This window comes from Ursus americanus, chromosome 3, assembly GCF_024610735.1.
Source record: "Ursus americanus isolate L20-20 chromosome 3, mUrsAme1.1.p, whole genome shotgun sequence".
Classification (NCBI taxonomy): domain Eukaryota; kingdom Metazoa; phylum Chordata; class Mammalia; order Carnivora; family Ursidae; genus Ursus; species Ursus americanus.
In genome coordinates, this window is record NC_142129.1 from 28,225,927 (window position 1) to 28,249,429 (window position 23,503).

The 23,503-nt window shown below is 39.6% G+C and overlaps 1 protein-coding gene across 1 annotated transcript in view; it reads left to right on the top strand.

Annotated features, from left to right (window-relative positions):
• Positions 1-2,820: 2,820 nt before the first annotated feature.
• AASS (aminoadipate-semialdehyde synthase) overlaps positions 2,821-23,503 on the top strand; it is a 57,176-nt gene continuing 36,493 nt past the window's right edge. The window contains exons 1-9 of the mRNA XM_045792757.2: positions 2,821-2,958; positions 9,689-9,913; positions 13,594-13,770; positions 16,668-16,752; positions 19,541-19,608; positions 19,704-19,850; positions 20,774-20,852; positions 20,980-21,107; positions 22,497-22,645. Of these exons, the coding sequence (XP_045648713.2) occupies positions 2,821-2,958; positions 9,689-9,913; positions 13,594-13,770; positions 16,668-16,752; positions 19,541-19,608; positions 19,704-19,850; positions 20,774-20,852; positions 20,980-21,107; positions 22,497-22,645 (1,196 nt within the window). The remainder of the gene's footprint in view (positions 2,959-9,688; positions 9,914-13,593; positions 13,771-16,667; positions 16,753-19,540; positions 19,609-19,703; positions 19,851-20,773; positions 20,853-20,979; positions 21,108-22,496; positions 22,646-23,503) is intronic.

The window sequence follows — 23,503 nt, forward strand, 5'->3', positions numbered from 1 at the left end:
GTAGTTTAGAATTCACACAGGAGGGATTTGGGGCCAGGTTAATATTTCTTCAAGGTGAGGGCAGGTCAGAAGTGGATTGGGTTTCAAAGTAAAGCAGGAGACAAGCTGACTGAGCCTCATGGGCCCTTTGTGGAGTCACCATCGTCCCCTGCCCTTTCCCAAATTTGTCCATTCAGGGAAGCAATTTTGATAGTTTTCCCACGAATGATCAACCATTTGCAGAGTAATTCACAGTAACCAGTCATATGATTCATTAATTCCAACAAGCATTTGCTGAACACCTTTTGTGCTGAATATTCTCCTTTGAATGTTCTAGAATTTCTGCCCCCTTCTCTACTTGCTCTGTCCCTGAGGGACTAACATTTATGGACTACACCAACCCTCTGGCTTTCCTTGTGTTCAATTTGTAGACAGCACCAGCAGGAGATGGGAGGGTAGGAGAATGAAAGGAGGTTATTCATACCTTAGGCTATAACCTATGACCCCCGGGCCATATCTGCCCTGCAATTTGTTATGATAAATTAAGTGTTATTGGCACACAGCCACACCTGTCCATTTAAGTATTATCTATGGCTGCTTTTACACTCCAAATGACAGAGTTGGGTATTGTGATAGAGACCTTTCTGGCCCTTTACAGAAAGTTTATTGACTTCTGCCTTAGGTAGCTCCCTCTGGGTGGAGTTGTTTGTTCCTTAGGCAGCTCCTTGCCTGCTAAAAGCCACCACTATCAAGTGGCACTCCCCATATAGCTTCAGCTACACCACAGCTAGAGCTCTTTCTGAGTCCCATCTCTTACCTGGCCACATTAAGGCCTGCAGATACTTCTTGCTATTGCTAGTCCCTGGCGGGCGGGGGGGGGGCAGCATCTTTTTGTTGCCTTCCCTTATTGCTGCACACACTTACTCCTTTCATGTCTCCTAGCTTACTCAATTGGGTTGTGCCATCTGTTTCTTTCTGAGACTCTGACTGATCACATGCATAATACTGTGTTAGAAGCAATGGGGAAAAATGAGTAAGGATACACACACACACACACACACACACACACATAGTTGCTTTATTAAAGTTTTTATGAGCTGATGATGACGGCAGGTGAGGGATGGAGATGAGCTAGATACAAATGGCTGTTGTATAAGGAAGACTGTGGTAAGTACAACAAGAGAGGCAGACACAGAGAAGGGAGAGATTGTATCTGCTTGGTATTCAGGGACCGCTTCATTGATGAAGTGGCATTTGAGTGGAACCCTAAAGGATGGATTAGTTTGGGAGAGGTGGACATTTTTGTAAATGAGAATTACAGAAAAGTGGACCGCATGAGATACTGGGGGAGAGAAAGTATAATTGTCAGTTTCTTCAGACACTTGGCAGAGCACTTTGGGCATCAGCTTATTTTATTCTCGTAATGACCCTGTGACTAGTTCCTATTATTATTCTATCAACAGATAAGGGAACCTAGGCTTTTTTGAAAATGAATTAACTTCCCCATGATTTACAGCTTGAGGGGGAAAAGTTAGGATTCTGATTCAGGCTCCGAATCCTTAGGGATACAGAAAAGCACAAACTGTGTTTCAGTGTCAGTTTGAGGCTGGTTCTACTATAGAAATAAAGCTGAGATGGCTGATTTTGGCCACATCTTGAAGCAACTCACATGTTGTGTGAAGGTCTTGGGGCAATGGTCTACAAATAGTGGATAGTCCCAGTGGCTTTTTGCTCAGGCTAATAAGATGATCAGAGTTGTGTGCTTCAGGGAAAATGACCCAGGTAGTGCATAAAAGGTGTTTGGGGGAGAGAGTAGGAGAGGGATTTTAAAGGACAGAGTCAACACCAGGGGTAAGGTTGACAGATGGAGGAAGAACTGAAGCAAATTTGGTGTTTCAGTCTTGGCTCAGTGGTGGTTAGGAAGCGAGTGATATCAAGAATGGAGCTGGGAAACCCAGCACCAAGGGAAGGCTTTAGAGGAGTGACTAGGAATATGATTTTGGATATGTGAAGCTAGAGATACAGAGGACGGTCTCAGTTTAAAAAAAGATTTAAAAGATTTTAATTTTCTCTGCACTTGGACAATGAGTAGAGTTTATAAGAATGTTCTAGGCTCTAGATTATTGACACAAGAGTTACGTGGTTAAACACATCTGTGATAGATATGAGAAAAGTCTGTGTTGGAGAAAGTTATAAGAATAAGGAGGACAATTACTCTTTGGCCATTGACTCCCTAGAAGGACCACAGATAGGCATCTGGCATTTCTTCAGCCTCTAGTGCTCAGGCTAGTCTTTATGAAGTGCATTTCCCCCTGTCCCTCTAGGGCCACTTTAGACTTTTTAAGAATAGTAGACTTTGCCATACACATAGATTCTTAATATTCACTGGATGTGGATACACTACACTTAATTTCCTAGTCTCAGTTTGTTGGACTCTAAAACTGTTCTAAGAACTGTCATCTGGCTTCATGGGCTTTTTATGAAGCTGTGAAATGCTTTGAAAAATGTGTATCGCTAAACAAATGTAATACACATGAGCTCGCAACTTTTTTCCAGGAGATACACACATCTATCAATGTATAATGCCCGGACTGTTTTCGTCCTTCTGCGTCTCCGCCTGTCCTCTGCCATGGACAGTTACAAACTTGGTCAATAACTGTCCTGGGAAGATGTGATGCCCCCAGCTAAGGACGCACGCAGGTCAGAGATCTAGAAGGCAGAAGGATTTTTCGGGGAGGAGCAGGGGCAGGGCATGACCTAGCACCTGGCAGCGCCGCCGATTGGCGGAGGAGAAGGTTGTTCCCTCAGGGCGGCCGCTGATTGGCTGCGGGAGGAGGCGGCATGACGTCCTCCGAAGTTGAGCAAACACCTCCTCCTCCCGGCCCCCATCCCAATTTCTGCTGGGAATTCGGAACCTACTCTCTCCGGACCCAGGCGCTCGGAGGCGGCAGGACCGGTCGGCACCTCAGAGGGGACAAGGTGAGGAGGGCCGCCTGGAGGGGGCTGAACCGACGGGCGGTGGGCTCAGCAGGCGAGATGCGCTTGGAGATCGCCGGCGAGGCGCCGACTGTCCTGCGGGAGCGGCGGGCGAGCTCTGCCTCCTACGCTCTGCGCCGCGGGCCACCCGGCGACTCCGCGGAACCCCGAGCCGTTGTCCGGACGGCGAGCTTTTGGGCCTCCCTTGCGAGCGTTTCCCTTGCAGCGAGGGAGGGCTGTCGGCGCTCTTCTGGAATTTTTGAATAGCAAAGGGAAGGGATGGCAATTAAAATTTCTTTTCTTCTCTCTCTCTCTCTCTGTCTGTCTCTGTCTCTGTCTCTTTTTTTTTTTTTTTTTTTTTTTGAGAGGAGGAGGTTGCTGGGGAGTAAAGGATAGGTGTGGGAGCTGCAGAACGGACACCCTGTTAATTCTCGGACTGTACACTTGTTTAGGTTGGCTGGCTGCGGAGTGTGGTTGATGGAGATTTTCGGGGGCAGTCCTCTCCCTTAACCCCAGCTTTCTCTGTGCGCGGTTGCCGGTCGACCTTTCCAGCTCTGGCCTGCTAAGCCAAACTCTGATCACAAACTCCTCGCCCTGACCATCTTGGGCTGGCCATTCTCTTTGAGATGGGGACCCCCCTCCCCCCCGCCCGGCAAACTGCTGCTCCTCGGCTACACACTAACGGGCCAAGAAGGTGTAAGAAATTTGGGCACCCTGAATGTCAGCGACTCCTGAACTCCTGAGACCCTGCAGCGGCTGCGTGGCTGTGGTCGGTGTGAGCACTTAATGCGGGGAAGGGGCGCAAGCAGACACAGTTCATTGCCTACTCTGCTTGATTGAGTTGGGCTAAATGCCCTGACAATTTCCAGAAGTGATGTGCTTTCCAGACACTGATTTTAGGGGAGTGGGAGTGGTGTGGGGCCTGGGGAGAGGAAGGAAAGAAGGGAGAGAGACCGTTCAGTAACCTGAACAAAGGTGAACATTTTTTGATATTGTGGGTCATCAATTATCGGAATGTGGGTAAGGCATAGCTGTAATTATGCCGATGTAGCTGCTCAGGGGACTGAAGGATCGTTTACTTAGGCGGTAGCTTTCACATACTTTATGGTAAAAACAAAAAGTCACCAGTAGCACTTTGCGTGGATGCCTGTATGTCTCTGTGTGTATATTTTGTCACTTGTGCTCCCCTGCCCTCTTTTCCCAATAGATGAGTGAATCTAGGGGTATATGACCTTCTGGCAGTGTAAACTTGTGGCCATTCTGCAAAGTGAGTTAGGAGGACAAAGATTTAGGCCAACTTTTCTTAGTGACTTTCCCACTCTCCAGAAAATCATATTTGTTTTCAATCTCACTTGTTACTGGTGACAGCATTATCAGAACTTCATTTTGATTTATTTGTGGTGGAACCCTCCTACCCGCCCTCCTCTCCCCCTCCCAAGCTTTTAAGCCCTAACAGACCTTAATAGTTCAGGATTTTGGAAGTGATCTTTGGTATGTATGCAGTGCCCCTTTAACAGAAAAGTTTTCATTTTTCCCAATATTCTTTTATTAATTATCTCATAGAAATAACATTGCAAACAGTGGCAAATTTCATGGTGAGATCACAAAAAAATTCTATGGAATTAAGAAACTGTACATTTGGCATGGGAAATAACAACATTATTAATGTTTTCATTAAATCTAAGATGCCATCAACTATAAAATACATCCCTATTTCAGAGATGCTAAAATATGAAAAAATGTGCCATAAATTTAATGAAATATAGCATCAGTGGTAAGCTATATGCCTGAGGGGGTGTAGTTGAGGAGAGGACTTACTGGGCTCCATTTTGTTCTCCTTGACAAATGAAATGAGGGAGGGGACATCAATATGGAGCCACTGTGAAGGCCTTACTACTGCGGGACAAAGAGGAAGGGAAGGTAGTGTTTTCTGTTAGTTATGGTGTTGTGCTCACCTTTGAGGAGTAGGCAGGCTTGGGGCCTTCTTCTGTTCTTGACATTTATTGAGCATTAATGGCATGCAAGTTAGTACTCCGTACTTTATGCAGATTAGCTTAGATAAACTTCCCAGGAGCCCTGAGAGGTAGATACTACTATGAATCCATTCTGCAGATGAGGCACAAACAGGTCGAGTTATGTACTAAGATCACAGAGTAAGCATTTAGCAAAGAGACTGACAAATAAGCACATAAACACTTTGGATTAGAGTCCAATTTAAAACTAACTTTGCATTCCATCTCAATGATACTAAATTTGTGGGCTAAAGACCGAAGAGTCATGGGTCTTAGATCTTTGGATGACTTTGAGTAGCTGCTTGAAAACGTGAATATTCTTAGACCAGATTAATTAATATTAGTAGATTCCCTCTGCCCCAAGTCTACTGTTTTTTGTTTGTTTTTTAACATATAACCCTGTTTTATAAGGAGTTTAACGTGGAAGCGTTTAGAGAATGTACCTATGCAACAGGAAGTGAAAGTCTGGAGGATGGTGTTGTTGCTTGCCCAAGCTTTGTTCTAGCAAGCCTTGGGGTTGGGAGGCGTTTGGTTTAGTTCTAGGCCATCACCAGGTGTTCTATTAATTTGGAACCCTTTGGGGCCTCTCCAGGGTTATTATGGTCTGGAAACCAAATATGTAGTGTGGGCTGAGACTCATGGCTGTGGAGCTATGGTCCTCCGCTCTTGAAGGTAGTTTTCCTTAGATACGATCTTTTATGAATACCTCTCACAAAATCTTCTTTGGTTCCTTCATGTGATTTAGGATGGTGATATAATCAATGATCATGGTTTATTTCATCGTAACTGAAAGAAAATGGTGGGGTGTGTATGGGATTCTAGGCTTGCTGTATCTATGTATCATCTTTATCTCTAATGACCATTTTCCTTTTCACTTCTCTTGAAAAGGTTAGAAAATACAGAGAACATTTAAGGATGTCCTTCCTCTGCCCCATTCTCATGTATACATTGCAAAGATAGATAATTTGTAAATTAAAAGAACATTTCCATTGAAAGATGGAAAGAGAGGTACGGTGGTATCATAGAGTATGCTCTATTGCTAAGTCCATCCGCTCGTTGTCCTCCTATCTCAGTGCATGTCTGTGCAAAGACTGTTTAGAAATTGTCTGGGGAAGGGTCTTTTTTCCCTCCGCTGACTATGTGACACTTCTCTTTCTACCCTTTATTCCTCTTCTCCTGTTCCTCTTCCTTATTCTCCCTCTTTCTTTGTTTCCTCATCTCCTTTTCTTGCTTTCCCACATCTTCCTTGCTCACCCTACAGGCTGTCATTAGGACTGTCAAGTGATCTCAATAGAGCCGGCAGGTAAGCCAGGGGTCTTCCTGCTTTGTTTCACTGAAAGCATTGCAGAAATGTACCTCATGTTTACTTCCTTATATTCTTGGAAAAGTCCACAAAATTCAGGACAGGGAAATCCAAAACAGCCCACCTGGGCATTTCCATGAAATACCAGACACCTGCCGTGCCCTATGGAAGAGCAATTAAGAAATCCTCACTGCTGCAAGAAATCTGCAACAGTGAGCATTTCTTGATGACCTTAGAATGAAATGAATTGTGGGCCTGGAAAGTTCCATGTTGAGACCAAATTTCGAAGTTCAAGCAATTACTAACACAGCAATACCTGCTATAATTAAATCTCTTGTTCTAAGCTCCCAGAAACCTAGAATTTACCTTGGCAGTGACTCAGGAATGATTTTCAGTGGCATATAGGAGAGGGATCGATAGAAGCACCCCGTGCTGGGGAGAGAACTGATCACTTACTCTATTAAAGTTGATGCCATATGAATCTAATTTATCCTGAAATGAGCTGGCAGTAGTAACATACACCAGATCCACGTGGTGTGGATCTGCAGGCTTTGGCGAAGAGAAAATCCTGAGTGTTAAATATTAACCTAGGAATCCTGCTTCTGCTTAGAAGCAGCAGCTCTAGGCAGATTCCAGTTCAGTGTTTTCACCTGTAAAATGAAGACAATAATAGCATTTACTTATTAAGATTTTTGAAGGAGGAAATGAAATAATGTCTGGAAAGTGTTCAGCATATTGTTTGGCATATAATGTCAAATCAATGGTAACTATTGTTACGTTTATTTAAAAACAAAGTTAGAATTATGATTTGAGAATTCCCTACAAAAAGTGAAAGTGAAAGCAGCTTCCCAAAGAAACTTCAGAGGATCACTCCCTGCTACGCTTCTTTTCTAGTCTTCATAGAAAGTCTGCCTTTGCGGGGAGCCTGGGTGGCTCAGATGGTTAAAAGTCTGCTTTGGCTCAGGTCGTGATCTCAGGGTCCTGGGATCGAGCCCTGTATTGGGCTCCCAGCTCAGCAGGGAGTCTGCCTCTCCTCCTGCTTGTGCTTTCTCTCTCTCTCTCTCTCTCAAATGAATAAATAAAATCTTAAAAAAAAGAAAGTCTGCCTTTGCAAATACATATGTGTTTACTATATATATGTGTGTGTGTGTGTGTGTGTGTGTGTGTGTGTGTGTGTGTCTCCTTCCACACCGTGTCCCTTACCCCAGACTAAGGGAGGAAGAGGACGGATGGTCACTGAGTGAGGTGAGACTGTGTTTATAAATCAAGTTTGGGCTGAGGAGAGACACTAAAATATCTGAACGTGTTCCCTCATATTGGCTCCAAAAGTTGGAAAATTGGTACTAAGAATAGAGGATGCAGGGTCACTTGGTCACCTATGGTATGTGAAATAGAGCCCTGTGGTTCCGGAAGACAGGACCATTTCTAGGCTCATGTGTGTGTTCAGAAATCTCACTTGTCTTTGTAATTGGTTTTATTTAAGAACCATAGGGATTTAAGTCGTAAGGGATTGTTGCAATTTTTCCTTTGGTTTGGGGGAGAATAAGTGCTATGGACTTGGGCTTGAGTTGGGGCCTAATAAAATCTCTTTTAAAAACAACACTGTATAGGGGCGTGTGGGTGGTGCATTTGGTTGAGCGTCTGACTCTTGATTTCTGCTTAGGTCATGATCTCAGGGTAGTGAGATAAAGCCCTGTGTTGAGCTCGGTGCTGAGTGTGGAGCCTGCTTGGCATTCTTTCTCTCCCTCTGCCCCTCCCCACTGCTCACACATGCTCTCTCTCTCTCTCAAAAAAAGAGAAGAATTGTAAAAACAAAACTGTATAAATAAACCAAAAATTAGAGTATATGGCAGTGTTTTACTAAAATATTGCTCATCAGTATTTTGGCCCAAGTAAAAGTTAGCCTGAGCTGCTTTCATCAGCGTGTTCACTAGCTGTGTGCATTGTTTTTCTTACTGTCCCTCTTCTTTTTTAAAGCCTTCTTAGCTCATCACCTTGCTGTTAGCTTTGTTCCTTTAGTCTGTTGTGTGTGAGTTGACAATAATTTTCTATTTCAACTGGCAAGTAGTTGCTCCCAGGAAATGCACTTGGATGTGCCACTGTTTAGACAAAATTTCTCCATCTGTAAAGTGGGTCTGGTTTAGAAATTTCAGTCTGATGTAACATAAGTGTGTTTCCTAAGAATTTTGATGTATGTTAGCAGTGATTGGTAGGAAGTTTCTAGAAAGTGTGAAATCATTTAGTCCCTATATTTTGATGCCAACCTTAAACATAAAAAACGAAGGTTTAGCATCGAAATGATTCAGGAGGTTATCGTCTGAATTGACATTTGACTTGCAAGTGTATGCAACCATTTGAAGAAGGACAGAGTGTTGTTTGATTTTTATGCTTTAAAAATCTATATGTGAATCATCGAACTTTACATAAAAAAAACAGGGATGTACTGTATGGTGACTAACATAATATAATAAAAAAACATTTAAAAAAATCTATATAAAATTTACTCTGTGCTGGCACATAGTAAGCCTCTTGTAAACATTTCTTGATTGAATAAATGAGTGGAATTATGCAATCTGGAACAGCAGTTAGAAAACTGGTTGAGACAGGTCTGGGTTTAATATGATAGCAGGAGGAAGTGGTATGGAGAGGAAACCCTGAAAAGGGGAACAGCATGGTTATAGCAACAAAAGGGTCAGGGAGGGTTAGGACAGTGCTTCTTAGACTTTTAACACCTGTCATGAGGAGCGTGTTTATTTTGTTTTCTTAAATTTCCAGTCTGCCAGGACCAATACTTTTATGAAATTCAGTAACCATGAATTACTAGAAAAATGGTCATGTGATACAAAGGTTTCCAAGCGCTTACTTTCTATTTCTGTACATAGCTCATCCAGGACCAGTAAAAAGCAGGTCACTGACTACCAACAGGCTGCCAAACACACTTTGAGTAGCACAGTTTAGGGAATGGTCAGAGATGAAACTCGAAAGAGGTTGGAGCTGGGTTGTCAAGAATCTTGCACACGATTAAAGGATTCTAACTTTTATGCCATCAAAATCGACAGATTATCTTCCTGTATTTGCATTGTAGGTTAACATGCTTAAAACTTTTGTGCTGAATACATGTGTGATGAAACATACATTTAAAAAACTCTTTCCACTTGGCAGATACTGGCTAGTGTCCTACAATTTGCTCAGTCCTTTTTTTTTTTATTTTGGAAATAAATAACCTCACTAGTGGAAATTTGGGTTTGTTGGGTAGAGGAGCACTTTACATCATCCAAGGTTTCCCTCCCCTTTTCTCTATCTTGTATCTGTTACATCTGAGTTGGTTGGATTTTACAGCAGATTTCTCAGGAGACCAGAACGGATCTGTGAGCCCTCCTGCCTTTTGTTGTTCTGTTCTCTTATGATGTCTTTACAGTCACCAGGTTTTAAGATGCTGCGAGTACAAAGGACCAAACTGGGCAGGCTGGGGCTCAGCTTCTCCAAAGGGCTTCACCACAAAGCGGTGATGGCCCTGAGACGGGAGGATGTGAATGCCTGGGAGAGGAGGGCACCTCTGGCTCCCCGGCACATTAAAGGGATCACCAGCCTGGGATACAAAGTCCTAATACAGCCTTCCAATCGGCGGGCCATTCATGACAAGGTAAATACTTCTAATTTTTTAAATAAAATGAAAATCAAGGAGCTTCTGAGTAAAAATAAAATGTGTATGAAATCAAGGAGCATCTGAGTAAAAATAAAATGATTGCCAATGTCACTTAAACACCCCATGACAATATTCCTTTCTTTTGATTATAATGAGATTTCTAGTTAGAATTTTTACTTGACTCCAGAATTTAGTCAATTAAGTATTATTTTCACCCCATTCCATGCTTTCTCCAGCTGAGGGATGGAGGGATTGCCTTTAGAAGGAGGTAATGTCCTACAGTCATTGTCCCCATGTGCAACCCTGGTTCTGGGACTAGGGAGACTAAGGCCAATAAGACACTGCTGTATTTCCTAGGAATAAATCATTCTCTTGCATAACCATCACACCTAAAAAAATTAGTAATTCCATAATATGATCTCACATAGCCCATTTCACATTCCCCGTTCTCTCAAATGTCTTTATGGCCTTTCATTTTAATTGAGTCTTAATTAAGGTTCATTGCATTTATTGTTATGTCTTTTTAGTTCTTTTAATCTAGAACAGCACACCCTTTTGATTTGTTTATTCCTAGGACATTGACTCTTCTTGAAGAGTCCAGACTAGTTGACTTGTAGAATGGTCTGCTTCTGGGTGTTATTAGTCTGGGGTTTATCCTGGTGGTGTGTGTTCTTCCTACTGTATCACATCAGAGACACAAAATATCAGGTTGTCCTAAGCTTAGGAATTTGTGGTCACTTGGCTGAGGTAGTTGCCACCAGATTTCTCCATTGTCTAAGCACCTTTTTCCCTTTGTAATTACTGAATCATCTGTGACGTGATGTTTTGAGACCTGTGAATCTTCTATTTGTTTCTCAACTACCTTTTGCTAAAGATGTTAGCTTACGTTGATAATCTTTGCCTGAATCATTTTTTTACATGGAAGCTTGCAAAGTGATGATTTTCTGATTTTATCACTTTTCTAAGTTTACTTACTGATTTTCTTCTATAGAAAAGAGATTTCCCTTAGTTGCTCTTTTTCTCGCATGCTCTTTTGAGTATCATTATGGATGCCTGGGCCTTTTTCATTTTATGTGTGATAATCTATTAACCATTTTTTTAAATGTCCCAATTATCCCAAATTTGAGATAGAGGGTTCCTTTAAGGGTGCTCCTATGTCCTTTGGAGCACTTTATCTTTCAGCTTTCTTGTTTCCTGCAGCAACAAGTGGTTTTAGGCTTACCTTGTGCTTTTTTTGCCCCACACCTGGGAATAGCCATCTATCTCATTAGGAAGCCCTGATTTTTTTTAGTATGTAGAAACCAAGATCTGATATCTGGTGTTAGATGTGCTTATTTTTACTGGGATATTGTTGCTTTTAGCACTTTTAATGAACAGAGCTAAGAAACACACAGATTACACATACATATACATATATATTATTTAATATTATTTAATCATCAATCAGTACTGATATTTCCAATTAAAATTTTTAACATTGCAGGTTTTTCTTACCTTCAAAATTTTATATTTGCATCTGTTTTCTCCAGCAGTGAAAATTTTAATTCTTTATAATATTAATGCTTGTTTTTTGCTTTATTCTATATTATGCATAAAATAGTTTTGGAATCACGATATTATTGTTATAACTAACAATAAACCTGTAAATGCTAAGAGAGTAGATCTTAAAAGTTCTTATGTAACTATGCATGGTGACAGATGTTAACTAGATTTATTGTGATGATCATTTTGCAATACATACAAATATTGATTATTATGTTGTCTATGTGAAACTATATAATGTTGTATGTCAATTATACCTCAATAAAAAAATAAACCTATTAAATGGGTTTTAATATTTTTTGAATAAAAAAAAGTTTTTCTGCTTTTAGAATATATCTCACAAAGAATATTCAGACGGTTGTATTCAAGTTATTTGAATTATTCTGTGTAGTTACATTGTCAATGTGATATGCAGTTGGAATTATCTGTTTTTTCTATATATTTTAAAGGTTGCTTTAAAATCCTTTTTGATTTAATTATATTTTTAAAATCAGTGATTAAAACTATGTAAAATGATGTTATGCAGAGAAGTCTTCCTCTTATTTTAATCCCCTGCATCCTGTTCCCACCCACTCCATAGATTACTATCATCATTAGTTTCTGATCTATTATTCCTATATTTCTTTCTGTAAAAATGAACGTGTGTGTGTGTGTGTGTGTGTGTGTGTGTGTGTTCTTAGTTCCCCCTTAGTCTAACATAGAAGGTTGTAAACTATACATACTCTATTGTATCTTGTTTGTTTAGTCAATGACATACTCTGGAACTCACTCGTCTGTTCATGGAGATCTGCTTCATTCTGTTTAATGGCTGTGTTTTAATTACTCTGTCATAATTACTCCATGATTTGTGATTTATTTAAGCAGTCTACTATAAATGGGCAAATAGATTGCTTTCAAAGAAACCAGGTATGACTCATGTTCATCCTTGTGTCTATCCATCTATAGTTTCTTTTAAGGTAGATTCCTAACTAGATTCAACTTCGTTTTATTCGACTGCCGCTTTTGATGCTCTTTTAATTCTACCTAGATCATGCTAACCCTTTATTTAGAAATATGAAATGACTTCTATTGTCTCCATGTACTAGCAGTTCAATCTCAGTTAAATGTGTAAGCCTCAGGTTTCCCATTGATAAAATGGCCATAATAATTGTACCTACCCATGGGAGTTTTAGGAAAATTAAATGAGATAATTCCTGAAAAGAGCTCAGTAAAGCAAGTACTAATTTATTAATAAATGTTAATGATGATTTTTATTTTTTATCCAATAAAGATCATATTCACCATGGTAATAGTCAACTTTTCCAAACTGATTTATCCATTATGCCCTAAACATCTCCTTACTTTCCTGCCTCCATATTTGTATATATTTCTTCAATACTTTTTACTGATATTACCACCTCGCATTTCCCATCTCCATTTCTCCAAATGCTACCTAGTCTTTTAGAGTACTTTAAAGTTTCATATTTCCTTGATAATCTCACCCAGGAATTATCTCAATATCCATTAAACTAATGTGTCACTTACATTCTGCTGTTCATAATTCTTTTGAATTTGACCTCATTTATTGTGCTTCTGATTTCTTTTTACCGTGTTTTGTGAGCTCCTTTATGGGAGGAATGTTATCTGCCTTTTTAGTGTGTCTTATCATCTCATCTCTAGCACAATCCACTGGATGGGTTGGGGCAGTAATAAATACTAGTTGAACCAAGAAAAAAAAGAAAAAAGGAAAAAGAAAAGTAAATATTGCCGATATATGTCTTTCTTTTAAAAATAGACCTGAGTAATAAATTACTATTTTGCATTTAGCATTTCAGTACATTGTCGATACAAAATATAAGTTTTGCAAATATTTTTAAATCATATGTGCTAGTGGTTATGATCAAACTATTAACTGCTCTTAAATAGGAGTAGGTGGTGAATTTTCTAATTTTTTTTGCTATAAAAGTCAAACTTGTTAAATTGATCTTTAGCCAGAAAGTAAAAATACTAGAAGTAGTTATTCTGTTATTTGTTCTAATCCATACAGATTTTTTGCCTTCCAAAGATTGTGCCCTTATTTGCTACACTTATTTATTAAAGAAAATAAGAATACAACAAATTAGGGAAGTAACTTTTAACCAAAATTGCGTTCGCAGGAATATGTCAAAGCTGGTGGCATTCTTCAGGAGGATATTTCTGAAGCTTGTCTAATTTTGGGAGTTAAAAGACCCCCAGAGGAAAAATTAATGTCTAAGAAGACTTATGCATTCTTCTCCCACACAATAAAGGCTCAGGAGGCCAATATGGGCTTGCTGGATGAGATTCTGAGACAGGTAATTAGTGGCCAGTAATCGTAAATGTTAAGATAGAAACAATATTTCTTTCTACTTTTAAATGTCAAGTGGGGTTTTAGTTTTCTTTCAACATCTAGGAAATACATCATGTTATTCACCTCAGTGGGAGAGGTGATCTATGAGTTAGTGCTTGAAGAGTTCTGCCGCTTCTCGGGCTCTGCTATGCAAGTTTGGAATTTGTAATAAGAGAAACCAAATGTTTCATTCCTTTTGTACTGAAATGGAAAAAAATGATAGAAGTGTTCCCCCAAACGATTAGCTCTTTATAAGGCCAATTGGTCAGATGTTACCAAGTAGAATTTAGAGCTAAAAAGAGCCTCAGGGATCATATAATCCACCTCCTTCATTTTTTAGATGGAGCCCAGAGAGGTGAAGTGACTTGACTGAGGTTGCACAGCTCTGTAGTGCCAGAACTGGCCTGGAGATTATTTTTACATTTATTAACATTCATGAAGGAAGAAATAATTTCTTGAGATATAAGTACTATACAAAAACTCTCAGCTGTTTAAAATACAGGGTATTCGTTCAACAAATATTTACTGAATGCCTGCAATGTGTTTGACCCTCTTCACTGCAATGGCAATACAGTAACTGTCTTCACAGAGCTTACATTGTAGTGGGAGGAGGCATGATAAAAAATAAGGTATCTCATCTGTCACTTAGAGATATGTGTGATGAAGATAAATATGATACAGAAGGAAAAAAGGGGATCTGGGCACTGTGGGTGGTGACTGTAGCTTAAATGGGATCATCAGGGAGAACCTCACTGCAAATTTGGCATTGAGCAAAAATCTGAAGTAATGTGAAGGATCAAGTCATATCCATCGGGGAAGAGTCCTCCAAGCAGAGAGCATAGTAGTGCAAAGTCCCGTGGGTCTGGCTGAGTGGAGGGTTAGTGTTAGTTGTGCTCTAAAGTGCTTTTTCAGAATGCCGTGTGGATAATATTGGGGATGGGGGAGAAAATTGATAAGATTGTTAGTCTAGACTAGTATGGACGCCAGGTTCCAAATGACAGTGGCTCCCATGAGGGTGGTGGGAGTGGAGGTGGTGATAAGTAGACCCAATATTGGGTGTATTTTAGAGGTCAGATCCTGCAGAAGTTGCTGGTGAGAGAAATGTGGAATACGAGAGAAAGAGCAGACTGAGATGAGTCCAAGGTTTTGGCCTGAGCAATTTGAAGGAGTTGCCACAGACTGAGATGATGGTACTGCAAGAGGGAGCAGGCGTGGGTGGGAGGGTCAGGAGTAGAGTTTAGGGCCTGTTCAGTTTAATTTGTCCATTAGACATTTAAGCAGATTTCAGACTTTTAGGCATTAGATTTTAAGGAGGGAGCCAATGATACGAGTTCGTAGCTCAGGGTGACTCCTCCTGATACATATTTGTCAGAGACTTGATGGAATCTAAGACCATGAGACTGGATGAGGGTAGGTAGTAAGTGTAGATAGAGAAGTCCAAGGTCCAAGCCCTGGGGTAAGAATGCTAGATTAGAGCATTAGAACCTAGACAAGAATCTGAAAATAGGCAGAGGACAGGAGACTTCACAAACAGTAAAAGCAATGGAGGAAAGTGTGTTTTATATAGGCCTATAGAATACATTCCTACTCATTTCAAATATGCTAGACCTGGGCTAGTGAATTCCCAGTGGTTTTGAAAAACAAATTCAAAAAGTAATTAATGGAAATAATAGTATAAGAAAAAGGTTTCACCTTAAGCAGATAAACTCTTTTAAAAGTACTTTAGAAGCATTTTCTTTCATGTTATACGAACTTTTGTTCATTACAAGAGAATTAACAAAAACGGAACCAGTGTGGCTGCTTTCTGGCAGTATTTTGTAACCGGTTACTTAGAGTTGGATGAATATTAAACATTCTTAAATTCAGGCACATGGTAAAAAATCATATGGTCTTTGAGGAAATAAAATGACTAAAACATTCTGTAATTACAGTGTATCAATAGCTTTTAACCATGAGTTAATAAGACATTCTTGAGAAGAAAGATTCCCAAAGACAGAAGAAGAATGTGGTTTCAGTGAAGGTGAGAAAGTGAAAAGCAGGCAGCATGTGCTACTTTGTAAATGAAGCTTCCTTGTAAAAGGATGGAGAGAGAAAAAAGAGGGAAGGAGGAAGGCAGAGAGAAAGAGACTGGGGTAGATTTGTGTGTGTGGACTTGAGAGAGGGTGTTGTCATCTTTAAGGTAGGAAGGAACAGTGTACAAAGGGATAACGCAGGAAAGAAAAAGTTCAAGAGTGGTTTTGGAAGACATGGGAAAAGGCTGGGATCCAGCTCACAGGGATTAGCCTTGGGCGGGCCTTGTTTTCTTTTCTTTCTTTCTTTTTTTTTTTTTTAAGATTTTATTTATTTATTTGACAGAGAGAGCCAGCGAGAGAGGGAACACAAACGGGGAGTGGGAGAGGAAGAAGCAGGCTCCCAGTGGAGCAGGGAGTCCAATGCGGGGCTCGGTCCCAGGACTTTGGGATCACGCCCTGAGCCGAAGGCAGATGCTTAACGACTGAGCCACCCAGGTGCCCCAGGGACTTATTTCCTTTGAGACTAGAAGGAAGGATGTGGGGACGAGTGGGACTATAGATAGAGTGGGACTATAGATATATATGTAGATAGTGCTGACCTAAAAGTTAAAGGAAGTCATGCCTTTCCTATTTTATTGACCACCATCAAGAGGCATTTATCACCCTGCTAGTTTGTGACCCAGCATTTTCTAAATATTTCATGGTGCACCTGATGGTAACTTACAAAGTCAGGTCAAGATATATTTTTTAAGAGGAAGAAATGTGAAATATTTATTTGCTCATCTATATGCTTTACTCATTGAGATTAAGCTTAATGGGTCTGGGTGAAAATTTTTTGTCATTTCTTCAGGAAATCCGACTTATTGATTACGAGAAAATGGTGGATCATAGAGGAACACGGGTAGTGGCGTTTGGACAGTGGGCAGGTGTGGCAGGTAGGTATGCCAGGGCTTTTACATCACCCATTTTTTAAATTTGCCTGGGAAGTAACTGTGTTTTCTTTTTTTCTGTGGCAAGGGCACGGAAGAGTTCATTTCCACCAATAAAAATAAACATGGGGGTACAGCTAAGAGTGATGAAAACTAGGGGAATAAAATAAGAAGGTAAATCATTACATATCTTTATTACAAAAGTTAAAAAGAAAAAGCAGGGAGAAGGAGAACAACTATGAGAAGGATCTGACTTTCTAGGTAGTTCTGTCTAGAAGACTAGGAGAGGTCAGTTTGTTGATGAGAAATAGTGGAGAAGAAAGGGGGGAAGAGAGGGAAAAGATACAGGGGCAGGAACCAATAGAAGAACAGTTTAGAAAGGATAAGAGCTGGAGTTGGGGGAAAACTCCACTTGATTTTTGTCCCAGTTAGTACTTTGAACTTTCTTTAGTTGAGGAAACACCACTTTATGTTATAACTGTGCATCAGATTAGATTACTTGAAGGTCTGTAATTGTTAGAACAAGTAGAAAATTTGTGGGGATATAGAATAGTAAGACACCATCAACCATCCTGACATAATTGATGATTATTTGAGCACTCACCCAGACAGCCCATAAGAACAAAACAGTTCTTAATAAACATAAAATGTTTGAAATCATTGAGTATGTGCTCTGACTATAATAAAGTTGACGTTGAAATAATAATAGAAAGATATCTAGAAAATTTCCAGATATTTGGAAGATAAACAATGTATTTTTGAATAACCCATGAGTCAAGAAGGAATCACAGGAAAAATTAGTAAATACTTTGAATTGAATAAAAATTTAAAACAGTGTACCAAAATTTATGGGATGCATATAAGGTGGTGCTTAGAAGGAAATTTGTAGCATTTAATGCTTTTATTAGAAAAGAAGAAAGTCCAAATTAGTGATCTAAACTTCCATCTTATGAGGCAAGAATATGAGGAAGTGATTATACCCAAAGCAAGTACAAGGAAACGAGTAATAAAGATAAGAGGGAAAATCAATGAAATCAGAAGCTAGTTTTGTTTTTTTTTTACGCAAATCAGTAAAATCAATAGGCTTCCAGTTAGACTGATTAGAAAAAGAGAGAAGCCACAATTTACCAATATTAGGAATATAAGAGGGGCCCTCACTATATTTCATATAGACATTAAAAGGGAAAGAAAATATTATGAATGGGCCAATAAATTTGACAATGTTGATCAAATAGACAAATCCTTGAAAGACAGAAATTACCAAAACCAACTCAAGAAGAAATAAAAAACTTGAATATCAAAGAAATTCTACTCATAGGCATTTATCAAGAGAAATGAATTATTTTTTATAAAGACTTATTTCTAGTAGCTTCATTCATAATGTAGAAACAATCCAAATGTCCATCAGCAGAGGAATGGATAAATAAGTTGCGATATACCCCTAAAATGGAAACTCTTTGTCAATAAAAATAAGTAAACTACTGAATAAATTACTAAAACTACACTGAATTAGGTATGAATCTCAAAAACATGCTGAGTGAAAGCAGACACACAAAAAAGAGTATATACTTATAATTTCATTTATATGAAACTGTAGAATTAACTACTCTATACAGAGAAAAAGAAGACCAGTAGTTTTCTGGGGCAAAGGACTGGGGAGGATTGACTGGGTTGATGGAAATATTCTGTATCTCGATTATGTTGGTGGTAATATGGGTGCGTACATATGTTCACAGTTATCGAACATACACTTTAAATTGGTGCATTTTATTGAATATAAATTACTCTTTTAAAAGTTGACTTCAGAAAAAAAATCAAAGAACATATGAAAGGGATACAAAGAAGGAAAGTTCTGTTCCTAAAAAGAGGAAGAGGAGAGTGGATGCTGAGGTCTTTGCTATGGGTATGCTGAGTTTTCGCTATTTGAGTCCAAACTGAGAAATCCATAAAGTAGTTGGTCAGGTCTTGAAATAAAATACCTGTGTTAGAGATACAGACTTAGGGTCATCAGCATATACAGAATACTTGAAATTTAGGACTGGATAAAATTAGCTAAGGAAAAAACTGTAGAGATTGAAGAGAATAGGGCCCTGGACAGAATCCTGAGGCTAATTGATTTAAAGGAGGACCTTAAGGAAAGGGCAGAGGACACTAATTTAAAAGAAATGGGCATGGGAAGAGGCACCTATAGAAATGTGAGATGAAAATTTTCGAGTCAGGGATGCTGAGGGAAGAGAGGGTTCCAACAGAGAGGGATTCCACGTTGCCAAATACCTCTGACAGGTAAGTCAAGGTCTGACAGTTGTTCACCAAGTTTAGCTATTAGGTCACTAAAATTGCTGATGACACTCATAAGGTCAATGCTGACCTTGTATTTGTTTGTCGATTAGTTTTGGTTTGAGAGGAATGTAAGTGTCTTTAAATGTTGATAAGAGTGAGCCAATAGGGAGTGATAGTGCAAGGAATAATTTCAAAAGTGAATTCCTTAGAGAAGGAATGGGAAGGGATGGGATTTGGAGCAAAGATAGAGAGAATAACCTCAGAAAAGAAGAGGGACACTCTTTCCATTTGGGCAGGCTTGAAAGTGGAAGGGAGTGGGTAGGGATGCAGCTGGGTTAGTGCTTTTGATGGCAGAAAATTGAGGGGACAGATAAGGTGACCCCTGGGGCCCCTTCCAGATCTGAGATGCTGTGGTCTGTGCTTCATCAGAGCACAGAGCAGGTTGGAGAACGATCAGAGAGAACAGCTTCAACTCCCGACTAATGGCTTTTCTGTTGGTCTGATTCTGCGATAGGAATGATCAACATTTTACATGGAATGGGGTTAAGGCTCCTCGCGTTGGGACATCACACACCTTTTATGGTGAGATGTGTATTTTGTTTATTTTTTTGAAAATACATATCAGGAAAATGTCTCAGGTGGTAGACTAACTTGAATTCGTGTGTGCTTGCTTTCAGCACATTGGCATGGCTCATAACTACAGGAACAGCAGTCAGGCTGTGCAAGCTGTCCGCGATGCTGGCTACGAAATCTCTCTGGGTTTGATGCCAAAGTCGATAGGGCCTTTAACATTTGTGTTCACAGGGACTGGTAATGTATCTAAGGTAACTTCTTAGATACTTCTAAGAAAGTCTTCTTTCTGTAAAGCAATCAAAACTCTGAAACTAACCCAAGGAATGTGAACATTTTGTGGTCATTTCAGAGCCTTGCTTCTGGATGAGTAGGTGTTCTATTTTGGTACTTTCTTACCTATGTAACTTTCCCACAGTATAGAGCAGTAATGGTCCAAACTTATTTTCTTTGCTTTCAGTTGACTCCAAGCTGTCAGAGTCTTTGAACACTTTTTCTTTTTAAAAGGATAAATCATTGTTAATGGCATAAAGGTCTGTTCTTAGGGTGATCTGTTTTACCTTCCTCACTGAGATGTCCAAAAGTTTGGAAGTGAGCGCAGGATGTAAATTTTTAAAAATGATTTGAAGTTTTGCCAATAAAATTTTAGGAAGCTTAATTCAGGACTAGAATTAATACTTTCTTCCTTCTGGGGTAGTTTTGAGAAGGCATTTGTGATCCTCCAGAGAAACTTGTAATTCTAAATTGGTCTTATTTCAATAAAAATATTTTATGAACAGGACATCACTATTTGTAGTATACTGTGAGATAGGCATGTGATTTTTTTTTCATAGGAAATACACTTTCTCACTTGAAATAATTCTGCAGTGGAGCACAAAGTAAATAGAAATATTTTATTGTGCTCTCATCTTTAAACACCCTGTGTCTACTCTGAGTAGCTTAAGTAAAAAAAAAAAAAAAAATTAAAGCTCCTTCCAATGAATGCTGTTCATACTGGAATAAAAGCTGGTTTGTAGGCTGTGCAAGAAGCGTACCTGTACTTCTGTGTTGCAGGCCTCGTCCTCCAGGACAAGAGGAGCTAATAATTGTGGGGAATGTGAGCTGGAATCTTTGCAGGTAACCGTGTTGGCTTTTTTCCTATTGATTCTTAGATTTTTTACTCATGCATTATTTACAGGGAGCCCAAGAAATCTTCAATGAGTTACCTTGTGAATACGTGGAACCACATGAATTAAAAGAAGTTTCCCAAAATGGAGGTAAGGGGGAGGGGGATGACTGTATGTATCTTTTACTGTTTTTAACAGTTTCTGTGTTATAATATTTTATCATCATAAATCTTTATCATTTGTCACCTACTTTACTAATTTCTTTCTCCTCTGCAAGACCTGAGAAAAGTGTATGGGACGGTGTTAAGTCGCCATCATCATCTTGTCAGGAAAACAGATGGTGTGTATGATCCTGTAGATTATGACAAATATCCTGAGCGCTACATAAGTCGTTTTAACACTGATGTGAGTATCACATTCAGCTTCTGAGTTGGTTGCTTCTAATACAGTATAGTCAGGCTGTTTTCAAGGAGAGAGGTTATAAATATATACATTGGTTTTCAGTTCCCCATATTGGTTTGTGAATCCTTTGGGTCGGCCTTAGGAGTTGTTGGCTTTTACTGATGTTTGGAGTGGCCTTTGCTTAGTCGTTTTGGTGGCGATGCCCCTTGCTTCACTGTCTCTGTTTCTACTTCAGGTCTGCATGTGCCCAGTAACTCTAAACCATTTCCTGTGGAGTACTCTTTTCTGTGTTTATGCTGGACTAGTTATACTGTTGGCAAAGCACAGTGTCTATGGGTTTCATCTCAACCTAGTTTCATCACTTCTATGGCCACAAATTGCAGTCAGAACCTCAGCCAGCTGTCTTGGAATGCATGACATTGATTACAGGGGACTAGGGTGAAACAGCACAGCTGCATAAGCACAGACCTGTCCCCACTGTACAACAAGTTACCTGTAATTCCGAACCTTCTGATGGGGACACCCTGGCCTTATCTTCTAGAAAGAACAATGTATTTATGTGTTCTGTAGGAGTCACTGCCAAGTCCTCCTCAAAATAAATCAGCAAACCAAAAAATAAATAAAAGTGCATGCATTTATTATGAAAAGGAATGTTTTAGATAATTTTAAATAGCAGAGATTATAGATTCTGGTATGAAATATAGCTGTTATGGCATGTAGAGCATGTTGTAGAGAAGGACTTTCACTTGTAGCTTGAGAGTGCTTGAAATGCTTGAGAAACAAAAATGATGAAACTAGTTTCAGACTGAAAAATTAAAAACCTAGTAAATTTCCATCCCTTCTCTTTTCCCCAATCACAGAAATATTGGTGATTGGATGCATCCAAAAATTTATAATGACCTAGTTACCATGTATGCATGTATGTAGCACATTTGTCCATGGAGCTTACAGATGTTATCTGATTTAATCTTCACAGCATTCCTTTGAGGAATGGGGTACATATTATCCCCATCTGGCAGGTAAGGAAAAGAGAGCCCAGAGAAGTTGAGGTAGCATGATGTAGCTCACACTACTGGTGGTTGAGCTGGAAATAGAGTGCTAGGTCACTTGATTCTGTCCTTTCCTTTTTTTTTTGGCCATGTAGTACATTAGAAAACAGAAATAGTAATGTATTTATGCTCATATACTTCTCATGGAGTAATTCTACACTGAAATCTGGGTGGGTATTTATCGTCTTCATCTCACGAAATGACCACTGACATGGCAAATCATAAAGTCAATTCGAAGTAACGTTAAGTTATTTCTCATGAACTTTACTGATAGCTCTCTTTCAGCCTACTGCATTGAAATTTGCTATTGCCTATCTTGTTGAACTTGGCACTTGCTTTACAGATTGCACCCTATACAACTTGTTTCATTAATGGAATCTACTGGGAACAAAACACCCCTCGTCTACTAACTCGCCAAGATGTCCAGAGTCTTTTGGTTCCAGGCAAGTCCTCTGTTGCTGGTGTGGAAGGCTGCCCTGCATTACCACACAAGTAAGGACTTCACTTCAGTAATGATGGCTGTTTTCAGCAGCAGGGCCCACTCTTAGGGTATCATTTACAGGGGATTCACATATCACGGGACTTAACTGTTAATGACTAGTGGTCTGTTTTTTCTCACTTGATCTCTTGGCAGCATTTGACAGTTAACCTTCCTTCCTTCTTGAAACTCTCTTCTCTTAACTCTACATGAAGCTCAGAGGTAACCTCCTCAGAAGGATCTTCTCTGTCCCCATCCCCATCCCTCTCTAGTCTGTTACTTTTTTTCCCCTGAAATTCATGATCATTTATTTTCCTATGTTTATGATTTTTCTCCCTCCCATTAAAATTTAATCTCCTTAAGGATAGGGGTCCTATTTATCTTGGTGACAAGTACGTAGTACATTGCCTGACATACAATTTGTATTCAACTAATTATTAAATGTTGAATTACATAATCAATAAATATTTGTGAACACCTCATCTGCCTGGAGCTCTGCTAAGCTGAAGGTTAGAGAAAAATATGATTGCTACCCTCAGGCATGTAGCTGGCATGAAGTAAATGCCAAGGGAATGCTAGGAGCAATAAATAGCACAAGAATTTAGAAGAAAGTGGGAACATTGGGCTCAGCAAAGCCTTGAAAGGGAAGACTGAGGAGAAAGAATTTCAAGTGGTAGGGTTGGTGCTTGATAAGTAGGAACCACCAAAGCACAATTTAAGACACAGTGAGTGTAACAGTCTAGCTCTAGTGCAGGGTCTATAAAGGCAAGTGGTAGTTGGAGGTTGGGCAGGGAATTTTTGGTCAACCCCGAAAGGATTTCAAAAGCCGGGCTGAGATTTCTGTTCATAATTCTGGAGATTTCCCTGTACTA